Source organism: Ochotona princeps, chromosome 11 (genome assembly GCF_030435755.1).
Source record: "Ochotona princeps isolate mOchPri1 chromosome 11, mOchPri1.hap1, whole genome shotgun sequence".
Lineage (NCBI taxonomy): Eukaryota > Metazoa > Chordata > Mammalia > Lagomorpha > Ochotonidae > Ochotona > Ochotona princeps.
This window is the reverse complement of record NC_080842.1, coordinates 38,162,722-38,186,789: the sequence shown is the minus strand read 5'-3', so window position 1 is coordinate 38,186,789 and position 24,068 is coordinate 38,162,722. Positions and strand designations below refer to the sequence as shown.

The window sequence follows — 24,068 nt, the reverse complement described above, 5'->3', positions numbered from 1 at the left end:
ACAGACAGAAGTTGTCTTTGGATAGCAACATACCATGTACTGATGATATGTGTAAACAATGGTTAAGAATATCAGGTCATCTTTGCAAGTGAGCATAGGTGTGTGTGACTGGGGAAGTGCCACCTACATCAGGTGCCCCAGGGGTCATGGGTCCAGTCCAAGCATTTTTAACCCTGGAGCAAGATTTTCTGTACAGCAGGGGTCACTGCTGTGTTTGAGCAACCCCCCCCCCCCCCCCGCCGCTTTTTTTCCAGTGTGCTGTGCTGTGGAAATCCCAGAGCCCATGCACAAACCAGAGCCCAGCTCGTGAACTGCTTAACAATCCCCTACAGTGATGAAGTAGGGGTTGCTGGGCTTGCGATTGAAAACATCCAAATTTGCAAATTGCACCAGGTCAGCACTGTTCGTTCACAGGCAGGGCTGGTTGAAATTCCCCAGACCTGAAATACAATCGCTTTCAAATCAAATCTAATAGAATGCAGATATGGTCTCCCTTAAAAAATGTTTACTGAAAAATGTAACACATTGCTTTCTCTTCACAGATTCTTTTTAAAATTTTTCCTCAAGTGCAATCAGAATTGTTTGAAAACAGCAGGAAACCCAAGGGACATGAGACGGTTTCAGGTAAGGAGTTCTGCCGATCTCGCCTGCTAAATAAGTCATCCTTTCGCTTTCCTTTCTCACTCCTTTTTCTCCACCCCCAGTAACCACCTCTACCACCAAAACAAAGCAAAGCAAGACAAAACCAAAAAAACCCACCATCTTTCAGTGATGCTGCTAACAGTCTCAGAGTCTCAGAGATAAGCATCTAGGCTAACCCTCATCCATTAGTAAGGGTTGGGTGGGGAGAGCTGCATTTTGTCGTATTTAGGCTTTCTGCCTCCACTGCCCAAGTCCCACTGGGAGAGGCAGCGACCTAGCCTGGAGATTTGATTCGAAGCCCTCAGGCTGCCCACTGCACACGCAGCTGCCCACAGCAGGAGCTGTGTTCTTGATATTCAGCCACCTTGGGATTTTTCAAAGCAGCTTCTCCATGTGTTTTGGCGAGCAGCAGTTTCTGCCTTCCCTCTTCCCTGGTTTAACTATTCAGTGGCCTGTCTCAGAGCCTTTTGGAAAGCAGCAGCCCAAGCAGCTGTGGTCACTTTAAGATCGCAGCATGACAACAAGACCCACGGGACAGTGACCCAGCTGCCTGGCAGTTAAATCTGCCACCGGTTTCATCAGCCTTGCCACTGATGTACTGAGAAGACAGCTAATAAAAACACAGAGAAAGGCCAAGGGTGTGGGGTGGAGCTGGGAGCAAGTGCAGCCCTTCTCGGCCCCTTTCCTTAAGCTTTGAAGGACCCTACTGAATTTGCCAAAAGACCCCACTGCCATTCATGTCCAAGTTAAATACATGGCATCCTCTTTTCCATAGAAAAGTAAAAAATGTGTTCAACAATAGTATTTGAACTTGAGGCTTTAAATAATCATCCTCACAGCAATGCAGGAGACAGGGATTTCCAAGCCTCACACTTCAAGGGAGGGAAATGAGGTTGTGGGTGGTGAAGTGGTTTGCCCACAATCACAGTGAGGAGCCAGTGGAGGCGGGAGCATGTGTTGGACCAACCTCTTCCCAGTAGGCCATGCGTGCCACGGGTGGCTCATGCGTTGCAGCCGGCAGCTTTGTACGTTGCAGCGCACTTCTTGTAATTCTTCGCCATGTTGGAACAAGGAGCAGTGCGTTTTCGTTTTGCGTGGTACCCCACACGTGCTGTTGTGCTCTTGCCTGTTACTTAGGGAGTTTCTGGGTTGTGGCCATGTTCAGACAGGTGACTTGAGACAGAATCATTTGCAAAGTCAACAAACGAGATGGGTAAAACAGGGCCACTGAGAGTTATTTGGAAAACAAAAATCCTGTAATTTATCTATTTTTGCACCATTCGTGGTTATTAAGCCAATCCTGCTATGCCTTTGACAACTTTGTGATACCACTTAACACAGTTCCCAGCTTTCCTTAAACACATGGAAGCCTACCTCGCTCCCACAGAATCTTCCCTTGCTGGACGATCCCAAGACAAACAGAAATGCTTTCAGCTTCTCCTGGGAATGAAACAGGAACACTATACAGAGTGGAAGTATCAGTATTTCAAATAAAATAATAATAATACTAATAATAATTTCAGTCCAAAGGATAGCTAGATTCAGAAGAATCCCAGAGTACCTGGATCACCAAAGCTCAGCCTCATTCGGGAAGAAGTAGCAGCAGGTACGGTTGGCACAGTGGCTCAATAGGTTAATCCTCCACCTGCAGTGCTGGTGTCTCATGTGGGCACCGGTTCTAGTTTCAGCTGCTGCACTTCTGATCTAGCTCCCTGCTTGTGGACTTGGGGGTGGGGAACTTTAGCCGCTAGGCCACGCTGCCGGGCATATGGACTAGGAAAGTAGTGGTAGATGGCCCAAATCCTTGGGTGCCTGTACCCACATGGGAGACCTGGCTTGCACCTGGTTCCTTGCTTTGGATCAGCTCAGCTTCAGTCATTGAGGCCATCTGGGAAGTGAACCAGTAGTTAGAAGATACCTCTCTCTCCCTGCCTCTCTCCTCCCCCTCTGTAAATCTACCTTTCAGATATAATTAAAGTTTAAAAAATAGAGATAGGAAACAGAAGATGCTACTTCAGATTCCTTTATTTATTTATTTGAAAATTAGAGTTGCAGGTAGAGATCTTCCATCTCCCAATTTGTTTCCTAAATGGCTGCAGTGGCCAGAGCCAAAACAGGCCAAAGCCAAGAGCCAGGATCTTCTTCAGGGTGTCTTATATGGGTAGAAGGTACTTAACAACTTGAGCCAGCCTTTGCTGACTTTCCCAGGTCATTAGCAGGGAACTGGGTGGAAAGTGGAGCCTCCAGGACACCAATGGGCAGCCAAATGGGATGGTGGCATTGCATGGGATGGGTTTGTTCACTATGCCAGCACACTGGTCCCCTTATTTCAGATCCTTATCCTATCCCATTCTCCACTTCTGTGGAAGGGTTTTAAGATGAAGAATGCTCCTGAAATTGTGAGGAGGTCTTAGAGAATGCCTCGTCCTTTTTCTTCTCCTGAATTTTAGCAAGATATTCACAAAGCAAGAGCATGCTAAAATTTCTGCTGCTTCCTTGGTTATTTGCTGAATCAGGTTTTCATTGTGCCCGAGATTTCTACTGGCTTAAATAGTGTTGGTTTCAAAAGGAGGAGAAATTCTGATCCTGGGTGAAACTATTTGATTTTGATAAAGCTGAGGGGACGGGGGTATAGAGAGGTGTGTGTGGATTCTGTGCTTACATTATTTCTTGGGTAGAAATGAAATCAATTTGCAATTTTTTTGTGTGTTTTTCGGGGATAAAACTCATTTAACATAAATTTACTATTTTAACTCTCTTAGAAACATACAATTCAACAAACTTTATTGCACTCTCAGTGCTTACAACCAGCATCACCCTCTGATTCCAGAATGTTTCCATCACCCCAAATAGACCCCAGGCATCTTAATTCTTGTTTCTGCCCAACTGTCTACAACCACCAACCTACTTTTTATCTCTCTGGATTTTTTCCTGAAATTTCATATAATTGGAATCATGCAATATGTGGTCTTTAGTCGGATTTCTTTTATTTAGTATAATGTTTTCAAGATTCACCTATATTGTAGCATGTATTTGGATGTCATTCCTTTTTATGACTGAATAATATTTTGACCTGTGAATATATCATTTTGTTTATCACTGTTAATAACCACTTGGGTTGTTTACACATTTTGGCTGTTATAAGTAATACTACTGTGAATATTTGTGCACAAGGCTTTTGTGAGCATATGTTTTTCATTCTCTTGGGAATGTGACTAAGAGTGGAAGTTCTGGGTCATATGGTAGTTCTAACTTTAACTTTTTGCGAAATTGCCAGATTGTTTTCCACAGCAGCTGCACCATTTTCCATCACCACTAGTAATGTTTGAAGGTACCAATTTCCCTAACTTCTGCATCAACACTTAGTTGTTTTTTGTTTGTTTTATTTTGTTTTGTTTTTTAAATATACCCATCCTGTGGATGTGCAGTGCTATCTCAAGGTGGTTCCCATCTGTTCATCGCTAATGAGGGAAGGATGTTGGACTTCTCCTTTGTGTAACTTCTTTAGAGCAATGGCCATTCAAATCTTTTGCTTTAATTGTGTTATTTTTTAAATGTTGAATTATAACAGTTACAATATATTTGAGATACTCAGCTCTTATCAGTTATGTAATTTGCAAATGTTTTCTCCTACTTAATAGATTGTAGTTTAACTTTCTCCTTTTTTCAAAAACCACTATGATGTGTCTGTGTGTGTGTGTGTGAGAGTGCTGATTCACTCCAAATGCTTTCAATTGTCAGTTCAAAGACAACATTTTTATTTTATCTTATTTTAGATGAGATTTACATATTTGATCAGGGTGGGAAGGATCAAGGGTTAGGGAAAAGTGGCTATGATCATTTTTTCTGAATTTCCTACTTCTTCCTGTTTCTGGGGGTAGGGAGGAGCCACACCCAGCCTCCCAACCACGTGCCCCAGTACCTGGGGATGGGGAGAGGCCACCTGATATCAACCCAGGGTCTCGAAGTGATGCATGCTCTGAGGCAAAGACAAAAGTTGTGAACTCCTCAATCCAGGTCCCTCATGTGCATAGCTAAAGCTCAATTACTTGAACCAGACCTTGAATCCTAGGTGTGGGATGCAGGCAGCTTAACTGGCCTTAAGCTACAGTTATACACCTTAAACACCTATCTTCCACTTTTTTGTTGGCATTCTTTTCATAAAATAATTTTTATACTGTACTCAGATTCTATTAACAACCCTCCATGAAAGCTGTTTCATATGAAGAAAGCTAGTATGAAGAGAAGCTTGACTATGTGCTGCTGTAATAGCCAAGTAAGATCCAGGTGCAAATAAGAAATCACTACAGAGTGGTGGGGAGTGTGAACCGAAGGGATGGTAACTTCTAGGACTTCTGGAACATCTTTCTCATTCAGAATGATAAAGTTGATCATCTTGAACCACATGTACAGTCATTCCAGTTCACGATTATTAGATGATCAAACACATGTTTTGACATGAAGGGCTCACTTATGAGAACTTGATATAGGCAAAATAGAAATATAAAACATTTCTAACCAAATGATGAACTCAATCAAACTCTGCTCATCCTTCTTCCTGCCCCATCACCTAAACCCTGGTGGGACCTGAAGTATCTTCCCCAGAATGATCAGATGAGAAGATAATTGGTTTATCAGACTTTTTCAAGTCTGAACCAATCTTCTGTTTACCTCATTCAAGTCTTAGGCATCACTGAGTGTAAAAAGCATCTATTAACAACACAGTAGGCTTTCACCTTTGTTTGGTCTATAACCCTTTAAGAATTTGTAAAAACTCCGCTCTTTGTCTAAACAAAAACCTGTTTTTTAAAAACACTGTCCTCCACAGACCTCCATTCCGCCACTTGACACTTGGTCTGATGACAGTTTCTCTCTTGACTAGACTGTGTGATGCTTGCACTGGTTGGCAACTTTTATTCACATTTATATTTCTCTCCAATGGCTAGCACAATTCTAGGTGCTCTGTGGAGCAAATTATTAAATGAATCTAAGAGCAAGAAAGAAAAGAAAAAAGAAAACCTTTGTAGGACTTTCCCAAAACCTCAGTCCCTTGATAATTTTTTTCTCTTTGAAATGGGGCAATTAGGTGAACACCAAGATGAACAGCTCCTTGAAGGAAAGAAAAAAATATTTGTCGACTTTAGACAGGCCTGTTAAAACATGAATTCCGTTCTTTATTTCTCTGCACTATGGGTGGAGAGCAGGACGTTATAAAACCTAGAAGAAAATGAAGTCAGGAAAATAAAGTTGGGCACACTATCTTTTCCCAGTCAGTGTCTAAAGGATAGAAGAAATTGACAACACTTTGGCTCCTGTTGCTTTAGTGAAACCTAGAGGTTATTCATTCATTTGTGCATTCTCCCATCCTGTGCTGCTGAGGACAGCCTAGGGCCAGGCACTCTCTGGGTATAGGAGATGGGACAGAGCATATCAGAGCTCACCTTCTCGTAAGGAGACAGAAGATGAAGAATGAAGGTACATGGATCAAGTTTGCTTGTCTGTGGTCTCCAGGGGACTTGGTGGGGAACAGTGGGATGCCTTACTATGCCACTTGTCTTTGTGGTGCCGCCCAGAACTCTGCAGGGTGACCAAGTATGGGGAATATAGAGTTAAATGATGCCCAGCGTTACAACATTGGCAAACAAGGACACGCCTCACAGTGGTTTCCAGAGACTTCCACAGCATCATCTACAACAGATACCAATGTTAGCAGCTCTTTTACTTGAGATAGAGGACTGGGTGCCATCTTTTTACCCAGTACCTCAAAAGAATCCTATTTTTAAAAGACAGGATCCACTGTAAAAGTGTAAGTTGTTTTCCATGCTGTGGGCAGCACGATTGAGTGTTAGATCTTGCTGGAGTTGGTAGCTTTCTTGATAGTCTTGACATATCTCCGACTACCAAGTTACTTTTAATGAACTCCTTCATTCCAACTTAGAGCTTGCTTGCATCTAAATAAAGATTCTTTCTTGGGAAGCTCTTGGGTAGTTCAGATTCATCCCATAAATTACTCCCTTTTTTGATTAGGTTCACCAAAGTCGTCATCTTTCATTTGTACAGTCATACTGGGAGAAGACTGCGATGCATGCGTAGATGTGTCATCTCTGGCTTCAAGAGACAAGGATCCCAGCAGGCAAGGAAGGGCATGTGCATTTCCAAATGCAGATCAGGCTGATGTGATGTCCACTGGGAAGCTGGGTACTATGAGAGGCCTGGTGTGTGAGGGCCCCGAACTGGATGTAATGACTGCACAAGAATGATGGGAAAATGAATGTCTGTGACAAAGACACCCAGTCCACACAGCTGGGTGTTAGCCATTAGTCTGTTTTACTAAACGATGCGAGAGCAAAGGGCACGGCTACTCATGTCTTGGAATCAAGCCAAGATCCATCCAACAATCCCTTATGATTTTTTTTTTAAACCCCCAGCTCTTATATAAAACTTTTAATGGCACCACCATCTATTTTCCTTAAATAAAAAACACTGAATGTTTCTCTCACACCCGTTGAAGAGGGAAACGAGAGTTTAAATTAACTCCAAATGGTAAAAATTTAATACAGCTCCAGCTGCCTGCAGGTTTCTCCAGTTCCAACCTTTCAGTTGGAGAGCTACTCCAGCTGCTCTGTGATCTCATCCACCATTTGAAATGTGCTGTGCTACTGAGCAGCAGTTCTAAAGCACATAATGAAAATCACTTGACTTATGGCCTCTCACATCAACAGGTGAGTCCATTATCTGGTGATTAAACAAACCAGATAGTCCAAGTTAAGAACAATAATTATCTATTCAAGTCACAAAATACCTTGCAGGAGTTGAGTATCTTGGCCTTGGCCTTGTGCTGTCCATCTGGAGAAGGCTTGCTGGAGGAGGCTTGCTGGGGGAGGTATTAATCTGCCATCTCACTCTGACTTCTTTTGTGTCTCAAATGAGGACAAAAACCAAAGCAATCATTATTTTGACCAACTCACATAAGAAGTGTGCTTTGAGTTCTTTCTGAGAGAAAAAGAAGAGTTGCAACAACAGGTATTTGCTTAAGTAACCTTTAGGAAAGTATGTGCCGGATTCCATGTAGGTGCAAATAAATTCTGTTTAGGTGCAAACAAACAAAATCCCAAGTGCTGCAGTATTCTGGCTAGCTGGAGTTTGGGCATCTGAAGCCATTTAGGGCAATCAGATACAGAACTTCCTGGAAAGCAAAACTTAGTTCTGCATGATGAGTACACGGACTCCTCAGCTGCCTTGGGGGCTGGTATGCTCCTGATTTTAGACGGATGATGGGTGATTCATGAGGTTCCTGGGCAGAGAGCTAGAGATTTGTGCTGGTAGAGCCCAAGAAGTGCACCAGGAATGTTCTGGGGGCTCCCCTGTGGCTCTTAAAACTTTCACTGGCAAAATACTGCCCCACCATAACCATCCCTCTTGGCTTGCATTTTAGATGGGAAAAACAATGAATTCAATGGAACAAAGCGAAGAGGGATGATATTGGCCAGTATCTCTGGCCTTGGTGTTAAAGGGAAATGCAGTGTTGTATAAAAGCAGTGAAGGACTTCAGGCTCCATGTGACGTGAAAGGCTTGTTCAAGCTCTCACTTGTTTTCTGTACCCACACAGCTGGATTTCAACAGGCAAACTCTTAAGAAGCGGCCGGAAATCCTAAAACCAACCTGCTAAGATGTGCCCATGTAAAGCACTGAGCATACGCTACTTCTGTTTAAAAATGAGAATGTTGAAGTCACTCTGATGATAATTTTGGCCATCTCAGGCTATTGCTATCCCCTCACTTGATCGGTTCGTTAAAGCATAGCCCAAGTCTTGCTTCCTTCATGAAAATGTCTGCGTCTGCCTTCAGTGCAGGTTGACTCGGCTGATCTCTGACACATAGACTACTCAGTGGCTGCAGTTTGGGTCTCGGTGATTTAGTACTATGCAGTAACATCTCCTGTCTATGTCTGGTGTGCTTCTGCTTTGTCAACTACGGGTTAAGCTCCTTGAGAGAGGGGCAGTATTCTCCAGAAATGTCCATGGCAAGCAAGGGAGTCTCCATACATACCTAATGGCCGCGTAAAACCCCGTGCTTCCTGGTTATTGAAAGTACCTGTTCAGTCACACCACAAATACCACAATCCTGCCTCATTTAGTGCTGTCTCTATGGTCAGCAACATTGGGTTGTTCTGTTTGCAGCTTGATGCTTCAACGATGAAAAATTTTAACCTGATAGAATATGAAATAGCAGTTATTGCTAAGAATAATATTCATTCCTTCTCCTGCTAGTCCTCTTCCTTCAGCCACCTCCCCTCTTCTTTTTAAGACAAACTCCATTCTTATTGCATAGGTGTTTAAAAGTAATGTTGAAGGCTCCAGAGTTCACTAACAGAGAAAAACCTGGGCTTCAATTCTGGTTTGAAAATAGGTTTTGTGCCAAGAATCAAGTGGCATGGAGACACAGAATGTAGTAACCAATTGGTTTGCTGTTAACTTGGTTTGAATTAATTGAGGCTTAGGCACAGTTGTTGCCTTAGATTCACCTTATCAATTGTGAGAATTAGCCAGTGACGAAATCACCAAAGTTTATTTCTTACCACAGTGCGGACTCCCAGTTTGACTGCCCACCACAGCCAAGAGGCCCGTCTTGATTTTCTCTGCTGCTTTAATGGTCTCCGTGTCCCTCTCCTGCTTCCACAGGTGGAAAATAAAATCCCACATAACAGCCGTGCTTTGGGAAAGCTGAAATAACATATATAGCAACTGAACAGTTATAAAGGAAAAGCACATCGTGAATTTAATTCCATTTCCAGATGTAAAATGTCATAAAGAATTTTTTTCCATACTTGGCAAAATAACAGGAATTTTTTAGACCATTTTATTTAGCCGGGTGTATGCATGTTCGTAAGTATGGTATCAGAGTCTTCAACGCTGAGTGTGCTGTAAATGCTACGTGTTATAGCTTTACTGAGATTAAACTACCAAAGGCCCCACATCCAGCTAGGAGGAGCATGACTCGCATTGAATAGTGGGGACCTGTGTCTCACCAGTGGTAGAAACTGGTATGTTTTTAAAGAAAAACTCTGATCTGTGTGTTGGGGGGAGGTTTTTAGCTGATGTAATTTTCTCCAGAAACTATATACTCGAAATATTGTCTGTTTGAAAGAGCAGATCATTTAGTCATTCCACACATTTTTCATTTGAAATTCATTTTTTCCCTCTCCTTGTATGAAACTTTGGGTCTTTGTAGGAATACCTGGGTGTGAACTGAGACGAGCTAACTGCAAGGAAGGCTTGAGCTGGCCATTGCTCTGACTTGTGTAATTCAACTAAATCATACAGCTAGAACTTAGAGAAATCTCAATATTAAACACACACACATGTACACACGTGTAGAGCTCCAAAAAAATAAGAACAAGGCATAAAAATAACCCAAGGGTGAGAATTAACCCGTTTAATAACTGTCCTCACATCACACACTATCATGGTGATACCAAAGAAACAGCTCCTCTACTCGAAAATGAAAGGAGCAGGAGATTAACAGATGTGTCCCCCTGATAGGTAAATCATGAAGTGGCTTTTTATGAGCAGGAAAGAACTGTTTACAACTCAGCTGTTTCTTTGTATAAATTATTAGAGTAAGGGAGAACTTGTGGACAATGAATGAAAAATAGAATTTGAGAAAACCAGTTTCCTTGAGTCATTGTAGCAGACCACTAGCGTGTTTGTAGATTTTACTTTAAAACTTTTGCTTGTACTTTTCAAGGGGAGATAAGACATTTTATTCTTGTTTACTTCTGACTATCTTACACTGTTGTATAATTAGAAATGAAACCTACCACAGTCACTCATCACTTTTCGGCTTATTGAGCTGGCTTCCTCAAAACCTAAGATATCATATCAAAAGAAAGTAAGGGATGACGAAACACAAAAATCACTTTCCCTTAAAAAAAAAAAAACAAACACGCAAGCAGTGTCAGCTGGTCCCACAGTTGTCTTTCTTGGATACTTGGCTTCCAGGTAAGATCACAAATACTTGGGTTGTTGCTTTTGTGTTGAAGTGCGTTTATGGAAGAGGGCTGCTACCTGCAATGTCTTTGCATACAGATCTGCTGACTGCTACTGTAGCTTTGAGCTGAAATATAGTTACATCAACTAGGAGAAATAAATGGAAGTTGTCACTAGTGTCAGCAGCAAAACCCAGGGCCTGTCCCACGCAAATTATGGACATCTGTGTTTCTAATTGGCATTCTTGGAGGACTGTGCCAGCAGAATGGCAGTGCCAAGAGATTCTGAGAGCCTTAGAAATTAGGAGGTGCCATGCTGAGGTGACAGGATACGTTGATGAGGCACACAGAATCCTTGGTAGAGAACACCTTCCAGATGTTTGTTGTGATGGCAATGATGTTTAGTTTCAGGTATCTTCAAATGGCATCTTTTATCCATGCTAAATTAACTACTTTTAAAGCATATCAGTTTATGATCTTAGGAGAACAAGTGGTATTGACGGTTACCTGATCATAGGACGGTTGGCAAAGTTGCATACAAATAGTTAACAAGGTAATGGTAAGAAATGTTGACCTTGATTTGTTTAGCTAAGATGTAAAGATTTTTGAAGGTCAAAGGTGTCCTTGTGTAGTGTTTTGGAGTCTAACTGTGCCTGACCCTCTAACATTAAGCTGCTGTGGCCTGCAGTTTTGAAGAGTGAAGCAAACCAGGGGAAAAGCGAGAAGGGGGAGAGAACAGGAAATGGAGTGAGGTGTTTCAGGAAGTTGTCAGGGGTTGACTGATTGATTCCAGATGGAAAGGGTCAGCCTTCATGACCCAGGAAATACTCACTAGGGGAAAGAAGTTGGCTTGTGCAAGGGGAAGGCCTGGGAGGGAGATGATGTTGGAATGCACATTCCACTTCCTTTAGTCTTAAAGCATTCCGAGAGTTTAACTTCTCTGAATAGAAAGATATCAGTGTTATCATCGTTCAGCAGAAAAGAGTGAAGGAAGTCGAATTAGAAGCTCTGTTCCAAATATATCTTCCCTCCATAGTGTGGTTCATTTTAATACAAGTGGTGTGAACATAGGGAATTTCAGTATTTAAGTGTGCGTCTCCACACATCAAAACCACCACCAAAGGGGTCTGAAAGCATTGTGGACTTTGTGAATTTAATTCGTTATTTTTCCAAATTTAATTTCATGGGCAGGCTCTTCTAGGGACCTAGCAGTTTAAGATATTTGGAATTTGAAAAACTAGAAGTTGCCTCATATTTGTATCTCTCTATCTATATATCCAGGCACACACACATACATTTGGACATAATTTAGAATCTTGTAATAAATTTTACAGACACTGAAATAATTCAGGTTAATTCCCTTGCTGTCATGAGAGGCCAGCACTAGCCAGCAAGAGATTAAAATTTATTTCCATTGTTAATAGAAAATAATGAAGTGCATCTGAGCCATCAGGGTATGTCATTCGGGAAATGTTCACTTTGGAACTAAGTCTCACTCCACCCAAATGAACAATGATGGAATCAGCTGGCTCAGGAAAGCCCCATATTTTGTGGCAGAAATGCATGAGGAGCGTTAACAGACAGCATGACAAGAAGCTTGTGGAATGAATTAAACTGGTCGCAGAGAGAACGCTCTGTACAGCCACGTAATCCTCAAGTCAGGGCAGAGAGTCCCCTTGCTGTGCTGTGTCCAGCTCACTAGCAAAGCTGCAGATAACTTTGCTGTGTTTTTTTTGTTTTGTTTTGTTTTCTAGGGATGACAGCCATATCTTTGAGAATCCATTCACTCACATAATTTGTCAGAGTGACTTGAGTCCTCTGCTTCCTTGCCTTTCTCCTATTCTTTTCAGAGGGTAAACATGACTACGGGGGATTACTTTCAACCCTCGCCTTCTTAAGCCTGTGACTGTGAGGTTCAGTCTCTCACTGGAACGGTCATGTGCTCTTATGCTTTTTAAGATCCCTGTGTTAGAACTTGGGCCTTGGTGCCCTTGCGGGGAGTGGTGGGTGTCTCTGTTGTATAGATGCCTGCACATGGTAGGAACTCGCCAGAAGGACTTTTCTTGGATTCTAACATATTAACATGGACACAATTGAAAACAGACCCAGAGCCAGACAGGCTGCATCCCTGAATTGTGAGCAATTATGCTGATGATAATTTTCTGAATGACCACAGAATTTCCTTTAGGTTTACTCATTGAATCCCCAGAGCCTGTCATAGTACCTGACATGTAGTAAGAACTCAATGAATATCTGTTGGGTTGAATGATTAAAACTTTGTGTCCATGTAAAATTTCATGTATGCTGTCACCATGCCTATGGTGTGAGGATATATGAAATGATTTGTGGGCCCATGGGTTTCATGAATTCTTCCAAATCAATTCCATTCTAAATAAATAAAGATTTTTAGAGATACCATCAAAAACTGTTTACAACAAAAAAAGGAGAAGAATGTTGCTTTTGTGGTGGTGGTGGAGGAGGCAGGGTTAGTATTCAGTGGTAAGAAAATAAAATAACTTTCTGAGGAGATGAAAATATTATAAACTGTGCAGCTGAAATTTCTGCATTTTAGTGCACATTAACTTTACTTGATAGAAAACCCTCAATATGTGGTCAGCATCATGACAGAATAGGGAAATGGAGTGGGTGTTAGCATAGATGAAATAACAATAGTAATATTTTGACAATTCTTAATGCTGGGTGTTAGGTACTGTGAATCCATTGTGATATTTTGTTGTGTTGAAATTACTCAAAGAAAAAAAATTCTTGAAGTGTCATCTAAGATGTAAGTGAGGGTCAGCCTCCTCCCATCCCCCTTCATTTAGGGAGTAATGTGAATGGCCACCAGTAAAATTGGATGGCCATCAAATTTCATTCAGGAGTAGGTAAGAGTAGTTCCTTTAAATAGAACTCTCCATTATGTACTTTTCAATGTTCTTCCTTGAGAAGTTTATATATATGCAGAAATAAGTACATAACATGTTCCTTTGTCAAAACAAAGTGTACAGAAATAAGCATAGAAGTAGTGGAGAAGTAGCTCTTTCTAGAAGCTTCCTTAGAGCTCAGACTATGGAAAAATCTCAGTAAGTCATCTTTCTGACTGACTAGTCAAATCTGGCAGGGGTGAAGCAAATGAGGAACTCATCCTAATTTGGCACAAATCAGGCGTTGCGCTGAATGCTTTTATGTATTATCTCATTTTATCTCATTCAACACTGAGAGGCAGTTTTGTCTTTTTTACAAATAAGAAACACAAATTCTGAAGGTTATGTAATCTGTCCAAGGAAACAGCAGGCTTTGGATTTAAATTCATTCTGATTCCAAATACATGTTCTTCCACTCCTGCATACTCATCCCTTTTCTCCAATTAAAGAACCTTGCACTTGGAGCAGTGCATCTCAATGACCTCATTCTCTTCTTACAAAGCCTGAGCTCTTCTGTCCTTGTTCTTGGTGGGTGAGAACGTCACAGACAACACGTCAGCCAGAGACTGGATGTATGATGTGACTCTAAGGTCTGACTGATGAGCAAGAAGCCCGTCCCCAAGCTTGGGGCGTGACCTTCCAGCCAGTGTCTACATCTTAGCTTCCGGAATCACGTTCGGCTTCTTGCGGTGACTACAGCTTGAGGGACTCAAATGGGAATGATGGGCCAGTGCTTTGAGAAAGAACTACGTTTCTGAAAGCATCAGGCAGATGGCCAATCTCCCCACTTCACTACATGGATATACTTTGAATACAAATACACAACAGCACATGGGTGAAAGGCAGTCTCTTCTTCATTAGCATTCTTCCATAAATGAAGGAACAGGAAAACCTGTTGAGTTGTTGTTAATATCATGCCCCATCCTCAAGTTCTGTAAAACAGAATCGTGGGACCCCTTACTATTTATGTTAAATTAACTCTGCTCTCCCCTCTCTGTTCTACTTTGAATATGTAGGTTGTGCTATCAACCACAGTCAATGTGGATGGACATGTGCTGGCTGTTTCTGACAACATGTTTGTTCACAATAACTCCAAGCATGGACGGAGAGCAAGAAGACTCGACCCTTCAGAAGGTGGAGCCTTTTGACTGAGCATAGTGGACAGATGAAGTTCCCCACATACATCTTTATTTTAATTTCAAATTCATGTCTTAGAGTTAGAATGGAGGAAGTAGACAAAACCATGTGGGTTTTTGAATGAAGTTGTAAACACTGACTCTGGCCTGTTCTATTGCAAGCTATTCCAGCATCCATCCCCAAGTCTCCCAGTCACTTCCATTCAGTTCTGTGTTTTTCTTTTTTGCTAGATACGCATTTCAGGCAAATGTAGGCCTATGACATCTTAGTTAAACAGGAACATTACAGTGCCAGACATGTATGAATAAGTGTCAAATGTGCCCTTAAACAGATTGTGGGCAAAACAAAACAATGTGCAGAATGAAACTGACACTAATTGATTTTTGTTTGCTTGGACAAGAAGAAATCATGTGCTGTTCTGGGTAGTTTTCCAAGTGCATTAAAGTAATTAGAAATACCAGTAACTGTTAAACTTCAAGTTGTCCAAAAAATTAAAGTATATTGAGGAAGATAACTGACAAATCGAAGTAAATTCCAGTTCAGTCGTTCCCCTTCCTTCTGCACTATTCAACTTAGTGGTGTTAGGCAAACCTTATAATATGAATGAGTGGCCAGATTAGGCTACTATTTTAGTGTGATATTTTGCTATATTCTGACCACCCACCCCTAACCCAGCTTGGCCCTTTAAATGTATCTTATATCATTTTAAATAGGAATTAATGAACTGAAAGAAAATGATTGAATCAGTAAAGAATTTGGAGTGGTGTTAATTCTCCCACAGTGGGCCCTGAAAGGAGAGAAGAAAATCCCAGAGTTCAGAATTTAGGAACCCCTCCAGTTGCTTTTGACTGATTGGATGTGATTGACTGGCTGTTCAAAGGGGGCTCATGTTTTTGGAGTCCTGCCAAAGTTCTCCTCCACCTTTGACCCTGTCAACTTTGGAAATGGAGTGATGGATTGACTTTAGTTATGGCCTGAAAACCATATTGGGTTCCTGTTGGGATGTAAAGTCCAGAGGCCTCAAACATATGGAAGAAGGGAGGAAAATTCTACCTACAAAGTTTGGAGCACAATTAGAAATTGTCTCTAGATTGTGCTAGAACAAACACACATCTCTCTCTCTCACACACACACACAAACAAAACAAACAAAAAAACGAAACAAAACAAAAAAAACCACTTTCAGCCACAATACATTCTGCTTTCTCTTTTTCTCTCTAATATAGTGACAAGCCTTGCATATCTTAACATCTTGGGTCAGGGGGCAGGGGAAAAAGGATTTACGCATTTCTATTGATCAGCTTATAAAAATGTAGGCAAAAATAACAGTTTAAAAATATCCTTTGCATGGTTAGCTCAATGTTTCACTTTTTCATACACTGATCAATTAATTAAACCTTAGTGATCTGGAAAAAATAAATCAACAATCAGTTTGGGAAGGATGGCAAATGAACAAAACTCAAATTGAATTTCTTGGAATGACCAACACTGTGTCCAAAAATTGCACATTTCGACCACCAAAGGACAGAGCTGACTTTTTTTTTTTATTTTATTTTAAATTCATTAATTACATTGTATTATGTGACACAGTTTCATAGGTACTGGAATTCTCCCCACCCCTCCCCAAACCCTCCCACCATGGTGGATTCCTCCACCTTGTTGCATAACCACAGTTCAAGTTCAGTTGAGATTCCCCCATTGCAAGCATATACCAAACATAGAGTCCAGCATTTTATTGCCCAGTCAAGTTCAACGGCTTCTTAGGTATACACTCTCTGGTCTGAAGACAGAGCCAGCAGACTATCATCCCAGTCAATTGAAAGCTCCAACATACCATCAGCAAAAATTTACATCACCATGGAATTAATTGACATAGTAATGAGTAACCAATATGTTAAAAGTAAATGCGAGTTCCCAGCCACCTTCTGTGACCACCTCATTGACATTTCAATTTTAGTTTATACACAACCTATAACATTCAAAACATAACATGTTATACATAAAATCATATCATCTTAAATTAAGGCAAACATGTGGTATTTAACCTTTTGGGATTGGCTCATTTCCCTTAGCATTATGGTTTCCAGTTTGGCCCATTTGGCCACAAAGAACTGCATTTTGTTTTTTTAAATAGCTGAGTAGTATTCCATGGAGTAGATGAACCATAGCTTTCTTATCCAATCCTCTGTTGATGGGCATTTTGGCTGCTTCCATGTTTTTGCAATTACTGATTGTGCTGCTATGAACATAGGAGTGCATGTTGGTTTCTCATAAAACAACAGAGCTGACTTTTTCTCTCATCTCCTTAGCCACTCCCTGCATCAAAGCCATTAGCCCAAGTGAAGGCTGGACCACAGGAGGAGCCATGGTCATCATTATCGGGGACAACTTTTTTGATGGCCTCCAAGTAGTGTTTGGAACCATGCTTGTATGGAGTGAGGTAGGCAAAATCAACTTATTTCCCAGATTTCATTTGGTGCAAAGGTTGTTTTGATTTTAGGAAATCTAGTAATTCACCGAGTATTGCTAGCATGAACACACATTGTTGAGTATCTTCTAGGAAAGAGACACCAAGGGTACAAAGACATGGAAGCCATGATAATTGAGGGGATAGATTCCTTAACAAAAACATAATATTAATTGTGGAAGTATTTTAAATGTTGAAATATTAGAAATAAACTAGAATTTGGAAATAGGAGACTAGAAAAATATGTGATGAAAAAAATTCCATTATTGAAAATCATGTTTTGAAAAAACTTCTAATGATACAGGAAAGGTGCTATGTGTACATGATAATGTTAAAAAGAAAAAAATTCAGGACAGCAGTGTTTATGCCTTGCAAAATCTAATTCTGTAACAGAAAAATATCGGAAATGCTAAATATTAACATTGGTTTTATTTGGGCTACATATTGTTAATATTGTGTGATTTCCAAATTGAGTATATTTTACTTTCACAATAAAACAATGAAATATGTTATGAAAAGATCAGTAACAGTACTATATTGGGCATGAAGATTGTTAAATCAATATGTAAGGCTGTCAGCAGTGTCCCTGGTGATGGCTTGTCCAACAGCATCTTAGTTCCTTTCCGATTCTCTCCTCAGCTAATAACCCCTCATGCCATCCGAGTACAGACTCCTCCTCGACATATCCCTGGAGTGGTGGAAGTGACATTATCTTACAAATCCAAGCAGTTCTGCAAGGGAGCTCCAGGAAGGTTCATTTACACAGGTAGGTGAGAACATGTTCCAGGAGACAATGGCTCCTGGTTCACTTTCATTCTACTTCCTAGTATCTACACTTTTCAATTATTCTAAGTTTCTGGGTTTTTCTACCTGCTTGGGATGTTAAATATGGAGGTGTTAACTTAATTCTGTATTTGCATTTTATTTAAGTAATTTCAGTATCATCTGAAAAAGCTCATTTCAGGAATATATCATTAGAATTCTAACTGTATAGGAAACTCAGTAGTATCCTCTTTCATTCAAGCAACTGGATTTAAACAATAGTGGTCTAAACCTAAGTTTTCTTTAAAAACCAAGGTTTCCCAGCTATTCAGTAGGGTGATAAATTATTTTAAAACTTTATGAGGTTAGAATTCATCTATTTCAACATTTATTGAATGTCTACTTTGTATGTACTGCTTTCTCAATGCTGAAAGTTCAGGTTACATGTAAAGATATGCTTCTATCCTTGGAAGAGGTAGGAACTCTGGGAGAAGGTAAGGAAGAGCTGGAGAACTTGTATTTTCAAAACTCTTGGTATGTCCAAAGAATGGAATGTGGGTTTCATTAAGAGAGTGTTTAGTGTGAGTTAGTCATGGGTTGTGGTGTCAAGAATGGGATAGATAGGGAAGACTTGGATGAGCAAAGAGAAAGGAGAATGTTCTGACTGTGGGAATCCTATGTGCAAAGGTGGTAGGATCAGGTGAGTTTGTGTAAGGAGCATGCAAGCTGGCTCAACAGTGAGAGTGATGCATTTTGTAGAACGTACACACAGATCTTAGTCTCACTGAGAGACAACCTCTTCTGTTCAGTGTGTAAGTGGTTAAATATCAAGTAGGAATATATGGAAAATTGCTATGTTCAGCTATATTTGTTTAAAATTTTACCTTTGAATGCTGTCTCCTGTGATAAGTGCATCTCAAGTGTTACTCCTTTTGTGAGTCTATGGAAGATTCTGTTGTGACATTAAAAACACTTCTGCAGTAACTCTCAAAGGGGCACATCCATGAGTTCAAAGTAGTGTTTATTACAGGCACACAATGGGTGGGTGCAACTCTAGCCTCTGAATCATAGAAATGAATGAGGCAGAGTCCCCTGTGTAGAATAGAAGAGACAAATAAAACAAATGATTTAATTGCAGAGAATGAGAGATGGGTGGTGGGGAGGAGTGGGGAAGGTCTTGGCTTAGAATGCTGAGAGAGGCTTCTCTGAGGAAGGAGCATTGAGCAGGGACCTTTATCACAGGAAGGGGTTAACTGTGGAGTTTGGCTCCCTCCATCTCTCTCCGCAGTCCCTCTCCTCCCCGTTCACACTGCCTTGCCTCCATCTGGAGCTCCTCAGGACTGTGTGTTCTGTTTGGTTCACTGATGGTCAGTGCAACATGGACTGGCAGTTGATGAGTCTGTGGGAGGCTGTGCTAGAGACAGAACATAACAGGATGACAGGCCAAGAGGTGGGAGGGAGCCTGTGTGGGAGAGGGGAGTCACAGCAGAGACGGTGGGAAAGGGCGTCGTGTGGGAAGATCTTGAGACTGCTGGGCCATGGAGCAGTCAGCATCTTGACAAGCTTGAGTCTCAGGGCTGGATGAGCTCGCTGTGGAAGGGATGGGAGCGAAGGATGATGGCTTAGGAGCACCACACACCTATGGGACCCAGGATGACGGAGGATGACTCAGGAGCAATTGAGTTCAAGGCATTTTCCCTATAGGAGGCATCTGGCATTTCTGCTGTTTTGTTTTTTTTAAAGATTCATTTATTTTATTACAAAGTCAGATATACAGAGAGGAGGAGAGACAGAGAGGAAAATCTTCCGTCCAATGATTCACTCCCCAAGTGAGCACAACGGCCGGTGCTGTGCCAATCCGAAGCCAGGAACCAGGAACCTCCTTCAGGTCTCCCACGTGGGTGCAGGGTCCCAAAGCTTTGGGCCATCCTCTACTGCTGTCCCAGGCCACAAGCAGGAAGCTGGATGGGAAGCGGAGCTGCCGGGACCAGAACCGGCGCCCATATGGGATCCCGGGGCATTCAAAGCGGGGGCTTTGGCCGCTAGGCCATGCCGCCAGGCCCATCTGGTGTTTTAAAGATACCCATTGGATGCAGAGGATGGGTCTAGCCCATGAGGACATAGTAGATATAATGGCAAGCATATTAGAACCAATCCCATACTCTCTACAGAAGTAAAGAAGGATCTCTGTGGCCAGCAGGGCTATGGACATTGAGAGTGATGGGTAGTGAGTGCATGTGTGTGTGCACAGCTGTGCACATCTCCTTAAAGCAGATTCTCACACAGACTGGACTTCAGGTCACCAGTGCCTAGGCTAGACCCAGACCAGTTAGAAACCTTACAAAATAGAAGAACCCAGGTAGCAATGTAATCTATCTATTCAGTGAATCAATATGTGCCCAAAATTAGGTTCAATATCAGTGCTGATAACCAGTAACCACTTTATCAGTCTGGAAGCAAGGTAGCTATTTCTCCAAGACAATAATTAGGGTAAGTCTCCTAAGATGTGTAGAGACAAAAAAGGGTGGAAGAGTAACAGGGAGTGACTAACAGGCAAGAATCAGGGGATGTAAAGCTGCACCCGATGAAACCATGGGAAGGAATCTGTGGTCTGTTCTTGGAAACTGCCCATTAGAAGAGCAGCACCGTGTAACCCTGAAAAGAGCAGATGTCACTTAACATGGCTACGTGTCAACGAGCACTTCTTTCCTGCTGTGAGGCATCATGCAGTGATATCACTGACTCTCCCGTGCAGCATGTATTCACTGAATGTGCACATTGTGCCACGTGTTAGTGCTCTCAGGGACAACTCATCAGCCCTCATGGTCCACAGGGTGTAGTGATGTAAAGGTGAACTTCTTATACTCTGAAGTCAGACTGCCCAGACTCACAGCTTGATTTGTCCCTTACTGTTTTTTTTTTTTTTTTTTTTTTTTTTCTCTTAAAAATGGGCTACCTGCCTTGCTAAGGTAAAGTGAGAACCAAATGGATGTGGTGTTTGGGAACAGTGGTAAACTGGTACAGGTTTAGTAACCCACCAGCTCTCCAGGAAAAGGGAGATTAAACAAGAGCATTGTTGTAGCAGCTGTGATGTTTGTGGTACAAATATTCTCACCATGTCTCAGTTCAAGCAACCAGTGTGACTTGGACCAGGTTACAACATTCCTAGTAATTTAACCACCTGCTCTTGTAAACTGATAAAGTCCAGACTAGTGCCCCTCTCCATGTAAAGCACTTGGGACAAAACATAAGTAGAGAATGACATATCTTATCCAAAAGATGTTTATCATTAATATTATTGGTAATAATATACCATGGAAACTGACTTGACTAAGCAATTGAAAATGTGATGAGTACTATAAGGGAGCTGAGAATATATGCCAAGAGAAACAATAATTTAAGGTTATAGGAAAGACCTAAAAAGTCCAAGTAGGAAAATTGTGTACAGAGACCCTGGGGTGAGAAAGAACATGGAACATGTTTGTGAAAGATGGATTAAATAGAGGTTGGGATCCAGCTGGAGGGAGGGCAGGGGCCAGTCTCATCAAGGCGTTTCTTTTATTCCCCCACCCCACAGGTGTTCTGGAGAGCTCTGGGAGAATACTGCTATAGTCAGACTCACCTTTTATGAGGTTTTTCTGCATTGAAGAGACTGGCTTAGAAGCCGGGGTGGATGCAGGCAGGTCAGTCAGAGGCCAATGTGGTGGCCTGGGCCATGAGTGTTGGCTGCTTGGTCCGCAGTGTCAGCAGCAGGGACAGGCAGAAGTAGATGAAATTTAGGAGGTAGCATTGACGGGACTTGATGATTGATTGGATGGGGTGAAGGTTGGGAGGGGAGGGAAAGGGACAATGCTCAGGTTTCATAGTTGAAAAATTGGGTGGGTATAGCTTAGAAAGTGATTTTTTAAAAGGTATAAAGTGCTGAGGGAGTTCAGAGGAAGGACAAAATACTTCCAGCTGGAGGAGAGGTGGGAAGATTTAATATTGTAAAGATGTCGATTAGTGAATAAACTTAACACAGTGCCAATCACAATAACAACAAAATGTTTAGGGGAAACTTTACAGAAGTTCATCTGGAAAGGAAAGGTGCTAAAATAGGGACCTTGATTTTGAAAAATGAGAGGACCTTGCCCTGCCAGACATTAAAACCCATTTTAAGTTCCAATAATTAAAAGAATATGGAGTTTTGCAAGAACATAACAGCAATGTCATGTAACAGAAAATGTAATAAATTGTTTTTGCCCACATCCAAGGTATGAGTATCAGTGTGAGGCGTAATCTCAGGGCAATTGGCAGAGATGGAATGGTTAGCAAATGTGTTGGGTCAGCTAGTTAAGCTTTCCCAGAAAGAGTTCTCATCAGCTGAAACATATTCAAGTTAAATTTTCATTAAAATATAGACATTTCAAAATATGGGGGCTAAGCAATACTTAGTCTTGAGCCTTGTTCATTTTGACAGTAAGAACAGACTGTCAGGCAAAAGATTTGATTGCATGACAAGCAAAATTTTTCATGTTAAAAGACAAGGCAAAAAATAGCTGGGGACATATTTTCTCTGAATTCCATAGTATCTTATGCATAATAATAATTATTCTTGGGCGTGTGTTGTGACACAGTGGATTAAGCCACCACTTATGCCGGTATACCATAGCAGTCCCAGCTGCTCCACTTCTGATACAATTCCCTGGTAATGTGATTGGGAAAGAGGCAACGGATGACCAGATAACTCAAGTGCTTAGGCTCCTGCCACCCACATAAGTTCTCTTCATAGAGTTCTTAGTTCTTAACTTTGGGCCCAGCCTTGGCCAAGGCCTTTTGGAAATACAAGATTTATATTCCTTGTTTCTCTCTCTCTCTCACACACACACATTCTCACATAGATGTATTTTTATTTATTTGACAGGCAGTTGAGGGGAGGAAGCAGAAAGGGATATATATAGAGAGAGTGGTCTTCCATCCATTAGTTCACTCCTCAGATGGCTTCTTCTGGGTCTCCCACACGGGAACAGGGGCCCAAACATTTGAGCTGTCTTCCATTGCTTTCCAGGTACATGTGCAGGAAGCTGGATGGGAAGTGGAGCAGCCAAGACTCAAATTGGTGGCATTGCGGGCGGTGGCTTCCCCTGTCATGCCACATACTGTACTCTTTCTGCAAGTGCCCTTCAAATAAATAAGTAAAGCTTTAAAAAAAAACCAGATTGAATATATTTTTTTAGAAAAAAAACATTCATTCATCTCTTCAGCAAAGACTTATTTTTTCCTATTTTTCATTAGCTGCTATGTTATGTACTAAAGATAAGAAAGTGCACATTAGTTATCTTAAACATTAAGGGGGAGACAAATCTCCAGATAGAAAGCTAGCAAGCAACAATAGGCCTTTAATTCTGGAAGGAATTCAGTTAAGCAAGAGACATTAAAGAAAAATCCCAACCACATTTATAATCAAATACATGCAAATGAGGACAAGAGGACCCCATCGTTTCCCTACCAAACTGGCATGCATAAATAAATAAATAAATAAATAAATAAATAAATAAATAAATAAATTTATTTTAAAAGACACCTAGATTGGGCAAATTCAGAGAAAGTGAGGACTTTCTAATGCACTGTTACTATAACAATGTAAATGGTTAGAGGAGAGCCCCTGAAAGATATCAGCCTTAAAGTGTGTGTACGTGTTGAACCAGCCATTCTACTTTTAGGAATGTACTCTTTAGGAATTAATGAGTTTGCCTGTAGGCTCATTATTGCAGCACTGTTTCTACTGGTGAACAATCGCACAATCCTAGTGTGCGTTAGAGGACTAATTAAATAAACAATTGAACATCCTCACACCTCTTTCTAGATAGTCACAAATGGATATTTACATGAAAGATATCTGCAGTACAAATTTTTACAGAAGCATAAAACTGTACATTCCCAATTTTTATATGTGAAAAAAGGATGGCTGTTCCAAGTGAAGTAGGGAAGCCTGCACACGAAATGTAAATACAGTTAAGGGGCTCCTGAGTGTTAGTAATGTGAGTGGTGTTTTTTTCATGATGCATACTGACAGCTATTATTTTCTAGTAAAAATTTTTAATTAAAAGCTTTAAGATATAAAATTAATGTCATATGTGCTGATATACTGAAAGCACACAGTAGTAAAC

General features: G+C 41.2%; 1 protein-coding gene across 1 annotated transcript in view; it reads left to right on the top strand.

Annotated features, from left to right (window-relative positions):
- EBF2 (EBF transcription factor 2) overlaps positions 1-24,068 on the top strand; it is a 194,863-nt gene that overhangs the window by 133,324 nt on the left and 37,471 nt on the right. Inside the window, exons 7-10 of the mRNA XM_004579068.2 lie at positions 543-624; positions 14,571-14,688; positions 17,000-17,130; positions 17,797-17,923. Of these exons, the coding sequence (XP_004579125.2) occupies positions 543-624; positions 14,571-14,688; positions 17,000-17,130; positions 17,797-17,923 (458 nt within the window). The remainder of the gene's footprint in view (positions 1-542; positions 625-14,570; positions 14,689-16,999; positions 17,131-17,796; positions 17,924-24,068) is intronic.